We start from the raw sequence: 6,616 nt of genomic DNA on the forward strand, positions 1-6,616 counted from the left end.
TCTTACATAAAAGTTTACGGCCGTAATATTTTCCTTTAACAGTAACTATCATTTTCTCTTTTTTCTTTCTTCTTTTTTTCCCATCTCTCTGTTTTTCTTCCTGCTTGTTAACTCTAAAGTACAACGCCTGTTGCATACTTTGTGTTTTATCCATTGCTTATCCTCCATTGGTTCTCTTGACATATTTCTTGACCTTTTTTTTTATCGTGTGCTACTGGCTTCTCGAGTCACCACTTTGGTGTTGTGGACTTGGAAATTCCGATGGACAGTGTAACCTCCATTTCACTGAGGTCATCTCAGCCTGATGATTGGGTGTTATTCATTGTTTAACTGTTACATCAAGAGGTTCGTCTAGTAAAGAAACTCACGTAGCAGGCATATACATATGTCTGTATGTATACACACGCAAACATATAAACACACACACGCACGCACACGCACGCACGCACGCACGCACACACACACACACACACACACACACACACACACACACACAGTGAGAGAATGTGACAGAGATTTGTAAAATTCTGCAACTATTATTTACAAATGTCGTCGTTCAGCAGAAAGGAAAATATCTTGTAGAGCTGTTTCATAAAATCATCTTCTGATTGATTGAGAGATTCTTAAAAGATTTTGAAAAATCATTAAAATATGAATTTGTTAAAGGGTAGAATTTAGGAATTTCAAAAATAACAGTATTCTAATGAAATTGTTGAGATTCATATTATGTTTATTTATATTATCCATTTGTGTTTTCAGTTAAACATCCACAATAAAGTAAGATTATAGTTATCTAAAAATGCAAGCAATTATCAAATATTTATTGATTAAATTGTAAATTATTGGACATATTATTTATTATTGAAATCAGTAGTTAATATAATCTGATTATACTTTTAATCTTCTGAATCCTCATCACACATAAGCTCTTGTAACTCATAATCCTCATATGTCTCAGCAACAAAATAAGGATCACAAGCATAAGTAGCATGCAGTGTAACATTTTCTAAATTTTCTCTAGATTCCGGAGACAATTTGATAAAAAATTTAGGTCCTTCAAGATTTCTTACAGTCACTTCTGATGTGCCTTCAGCTAACAATGTATCTGGATCCAAACCATCTCCCTCTGTTAGCATATTGTACTTTGATAACTTAATATGAACTTTGCCACACATACCAGTGGCGATAATTGTAATATTCCCAACTAGCTTTGGATAAATAAAATCAAAGACTGGGTTTGCTTCAACTGACACTCTAATACCTGAGATTGTTTTGCCAAATGACAATCTTTGAATATGTTTCTCTAGATCACATGGTTTAATTCCTGTAACTTCAAAAGCTTTAATAAAAGGGGTTAGATCTTTGCCAAGGTCATAGGCAACCTTCAACATATCACAAGCCCCAGAAATGAAGTCTGTATAATAGTGCCAATATATTGTATTGGCAATGAGGAAAACTTGGTAAGTTTCTTTTATATCCATTTTTAATTCATGTACAATGTAGTAAAAAATAAAATTATAAATCCCACTTCCATAATGAACGTTCATATTTGCAGTGAAATTATCAACATGACTTACAGATTCATTGTCTAAGGAGGGGTTTGCCATGTATCTCAATGCACCCTCTTCTTTAATGACATCGAAGCCAACAAACCAGTCAATCTCACTCATATAAGCTTCAGTGACTTCTCCTGTTATATCAGAAAACGCCTCATTTATGGATCCAGACTGGTCTTTGTAAAGCAATCCAGAGTGTTGTTCTGTGAAGCCATGAGCAAGTTCATGTCCAATTACATCTGCAACTACAAGAGGATAAACGTTTGTATCGCCATCACCAAATGAGCAATATTCCCCATCCCAAAATGCGTTTTCATAATCTATCCCATAATGAACACGCAAGATTGCTTGTTTGTTTAGTATTGAAGAATTAAACCATTCCTGAAACATCTGAGATATCATGCTACCATAATAGAAGGCATCAAGTGCTGGTGATATGGCCGTATTAACACTGTCATTAAAACCAACATCACAAAGATAATAGATAGGATCTGTGCCATGAAAATCTTCACTGTACCTGTTTTGCATGTCTATTACTTTTACATAATTATTTTCAAGAAAACACATTTCACCAATCTGAGTCACAAAAGCTTTGTGATTTTTCTCACTAAATTTGTATATTCCTGATTTTTCATTACCACCAGAACCAGTCAGTACTCTGGAAATGGTATCTAAATTATTATATTTCAGCAGTATTTCTCCAGTGTTACCATCAATAACAAATGTAGGTCGTTTAATAACTTCTTCATTTTCTATTCGATAATTTATATGGTATGCTAGTCGAGATTTGTCATTTTCATCCAGGAAAATCATAATTTTGTATTCTGGCTGGATGCTCTTTGCATAAATTTCATCTCCTTCTGCTTTAAAAGCTATATCGAAGACATCTAATTTTGAAAGCTTTGGTTCTGCATTTGTGATATCATCTTCAATTCCTTGAATAAACGTTCCTGTTGCATCACCAGTCAAATGTCCATCTTTATCTTGTGTAACGGTTAACGAAGCATCAAAAACAGGAACACCCAAGAACTTCTCTTGTAAGCGTAAAATTTCTGTGCCTTCAGCTGTTTTGATACGGTTTGACTCTTCAACTTCTTCATACTCCTTCAAACCAAGAAGATCTCTGACTGTTACTTCAGTTTTATCTAAATGACGCCGATGAAATGGAGATGAAGGAAGATAAATCATTCTCCTTGCTCTTTCATGAGCATCAACACGACGAGCCGCATCAGATGTCTTTATCAGTGACAAACCTAAACAATGAAAACATTACAATTATGAATAACAGAAACATCAGGATTTTTTTCTTCAAGACTGAGACTAATTTTTTGACAATACATTCACACACAGTTTATGCCTATATTTGTTTTAAAAAGAATTAAATTCCTTAACAATTTAAATATAATTATAAGCTCATAATCTATGATATATTGCTCATAAAAAAATACATCATTCTAACCTCTTTTAGTCTGGACAAATTTGTCCAAATATAAATTCAATGCATTTCAGTAATTAATTTAATATTTGATGAAATGGGGTAGTGGTTTGTTAAGTGAATGGGTGTGGGTTTCCTTTTAGTTAAACAACAACCAACATCTGAAAGCTACAAGTTAACTGAGGTCTGTGCATTTTTGGTGTAGGATAATTTTGTTGATTTGAATGCAGTCTGGTTATATTCAATGTTCCATACAAGGACTTTTGTATTTGTTTCATAAATTAGGGGATGGCTACTAACATTAAGCTTAAGGATTATATAATGTACAAGTATAAAGAAAGAATTAAAGAAAGAAGGACTCATTATATTGAATGTTATCGATAACATTGGGTGTAAATAGGGGGTGCTGCAATTCAGCAGTGCCTCCACACGAGCAGCCACTGTCTTGCACTTAGTGACGTGGACAAGAAAGAGGTGTGGAAAAGTTACTACGAGAAACTGTTGAATGTAGAGAAAGAATGGGTTAAAGTGAGTCTCCCAACAGAAGGGCCGACTATCCTAGTGGACAGCAGTGTGGTAGATAAGACAATTGAAAACGTATTAACCAGGAAAGCCCCTGGCCCATCCGGAATCACAGCTGAGATGCTCAAAATATCCGGAATGGTAAAATATGGGCTAGTCACCCGCATAGTTGACTAAGTCATTCAGGAAGGTGTAATAGCTAGTGACTGGTGTAGCAGCATTATTATTAGCTGATACAAGATTATGGGTGCTGCTTTAGATAGAAACAAATAGAGAGGCGGTGAGCTGGCAGAAACGTTAGGTAGATGGTCTGTTCGATTTGTAGGAAAGGTGTAGGCAGGAACTCCTTACGGTGTACCCAGTGCAAGCTATGGACACTGAAGAGGTGCAGTGGATTAATCGGAAGGTTATCAGAGAAGATAGTTTTCGTTTGTGGAAGATGCACAGGATCCATAAAAACTTTAGAGACTCGGGAAATTGATTCTCTCAAATGCCTTGGTTGCTCATTAGAGGTAGTAGATAATTTCTGCTACTTAGGGGACCAAATTAATAGTAGGGGAGGATGCACAGAATGTGTGATAGCTAGAAAATGAATAGGATGGAGAAAATTCAGAGACCTGTTACCTCTGTTGGGCACGAAAGGTTTCTGTCTCAAAGTGAAAGGAAGATTGCATGAAGCATGTATACAGACAGCAATTCAACATATGAGTGAAACGTGGGCCCTGAATGCAGAGGACATGCGATGGTTAGAAAGGAATAAGATTAGTATACTCCGCTGGGTGTGTAATGTAAGTGTACGTTTTCGACAGAGTGCTGGTGTTTTGAAAGAGAAGTTAGACATAAGAGGAATTAGTTGCTGAATGCAAGAGAGAAGATTGCGCTGGTTTGGTCATGTGATGCGGATGAGTGTCGAGAGTTCCATAAAGAAGTGCCGATCTCTCAAAGTAGAAGGACCACGTGGAAGCGAAAGACCCAAGAAGACATGTGAAGGACTGAAGAATGAACTCAAGACGGTGAACGTTTCAGGCGAGATGGCAAAGGACCGAGACACCTGGCGCTTTGCTGCACTCGAGAAAACCCGTACTCCGCAGCAGAAGTGTTAAGACCGGTCCCCCTGGTGAAGCACATGGTGCCTGTTGTCCCCTTAACACTCATTCGCCTTGCAGTGAAGTTGGTACAACATATATATCTCAGATTTCCAAGAAACTCAAACAGATAAGAATGGATATCATTTGTACAGGTGAAAGAAGCCAGGTGACTGACATTTACAGTAACTATTCCCAGAGTGTGACAGCAAGAAATAATCCCTGAAAATCAGTGGCTGGTGCCCATTAATCTTTTTTTACATCAAGTCTATTGAGTCAGTTGAAAGGTGATGGTGGGACCTCACCAAGACTGCAGAGGAATGAATCGACAAAGCAGGTGAAGTTGACAAGTTGTTCACAAGAGAAAGAGAGAGAGAGAGAGAGAGAGAGAGAGAGAGAGAGAGAGAGAGAGAGAGAGAGAGAGAGAGAGAGAGAGAGAGAGAGAGAGAGAGAGAGAGAGAAACAGACAGAGACAGAGAGAGAGACACAGAGAGACACAGAGAGACAGAGATAGTTGTTCTGACACAATCAGCTGTGAAGTAATTGTATAACTATGTAGTTGAGACTGGGAAACGGCACTTTGGGCTTCTGCCTTCTACTATAGCCCCTGCCCAACCAATGCCTTGCAGGAAAACATAAAGGCGGTGCTCCAGCATGGCCACAGTCAAATGACTGAAACAAGTAAAAGAATAAAATAATAACCAATGAATAAACTGCAATGGTTAAGACTCATTCTTGTGCTGATGGATTCTAACTAAGGCAGCATCATTGTGACAGATCTCATCACAAAGGAGAAACAGTTGAGGAGGATTACAAGATTGGTCAGGCAGAGAATAGTAGAGGTGCTACAATAGTCCTTAAGGCAAATCTAGCTTCTATAAAGTATTTTATGTAAGAAATGAATCAGTTGTCATCACAAGAAAATACAAAGATAAAATGCATGTAAACTTAAACAATGAAAAAATCTTGAAAATATACTTACTGCCAAATAGGAGTTGCCACGAATAAAATATAACCAACAAATTCCTCATGGTTGCAAAATATTCACAAATATTATGCTCTATCCAAAAACCATCTCAAGGTTTACATCATTTGTTTCTGACTCTTATTTATGTAGTCAGCAGAATTATTACGTGAGTCACTCACCCTCTCCGTAATCACGTTAGTTACGACTTAACATTTGCTTAGAATTTGTTATATTGCTAAACGAACTAATTGCTTTCATTACATATATTAATAATAGCTTATTTCACTCTCCATCATTTCTAATTTGCTACCTGACATTTAAGGTGAAGTAACAAGGTAATAGTTTATTTAATTATTTTTCTCATTAACTAGTATTTTTAAAACTACATAATCCAGTCAATAAAAATTGCAAGCAATCTTAATAGGTTACATTCTGGGTGACTAAATACTATAATAGCAATAATCAGTTTCATTTCTGTATTTGATTAGCAAGATTCTTTATGTGGTTTTGTGTGTTAAAATTGACTAATATAGATGTTTTCGATCTAGTTTGGATTATTTGCCATCAAATTTGAATTCTTTACAATCAAATTTGAATTTTTCAAAGTGACTTTGTAAGACAAGCTAAAACGCAGAAAACGGTCAACAGGGCATGCACTGAAGTGTTGCAAACGGTAGAAAGTAGGAGTCTTCATCCTCGAAAGAATATTCGATGACCACAAATCGATTCGAAACTAGTTTCTCGAAATTGGTGCTCAAGCCTTGGGGAAAGAAAAAGAGTTAAACTACATCAGCCATAAGGGAATACATGTCTATCTTATCTAACTCGTCCAGTAGAGCCCACTGTTACTTGAACTTCGAATTGCTATTAGTAATAGTATTATGCAAAAGTAATGCTCATAAGTTCTTGATAGCTGCAGAGTTTTCATTCGAAAGCTTTCTATTCGAACATTACCCAAGAGGGACCTTAAAAGAACCCCCTTTTCCCTCCTTCATTGAAGAATGGAAAAAAAGTCAAACACAGCAGGTGGATGTGTGAAAACCGAAATTTG

General features: G+C 36.5%; 1 protein-coding gene across 1 annotated transcript; it reads right to left on the reverse strand.

Annotated features, from left to right (window-relative positions):
• Positions 1-704: 704 nt before the first annotated feature.
• LOC106877159 (virulence metalloprotease) lies at positions 705-5,724 on the reverse strand. Its single transcript, XM_014925972.2, has 2 exons — positions 5,581-5,724; positions 705-2,809 (listed from the first exon to the last, which is right to left on the reverse strand). Exons 1-2 carry the CDS (start codon positions 5,627-5,629, stop codon positions 897-899), a joined length of 1,962 nt encoding a protein of 653 aa, XP_014781458.1. The 5' UTR covers positions 5,630-5,724; the 3' UTR covers positions 705-896.
• Between the last annotated feature and the right edge of the window lie 892 nt (positions 5,725-6,616).

The sequence above is a fragment of the Octopus bimaculoides genome, chromosome 11, assembly GCF_001194135.2.
Source record: "Octopus bimaculoides isolate UCB-OBI-ISO-001 chromosome 11, ASM119413v2, whole genome shotgun sequence".
Lineage (NCBI taxonomy): Eukaryota > Metazoa > Mollusca > Cephalopoda > Octopoda > Octopodidae > Octopus > Octopus bimaculoides.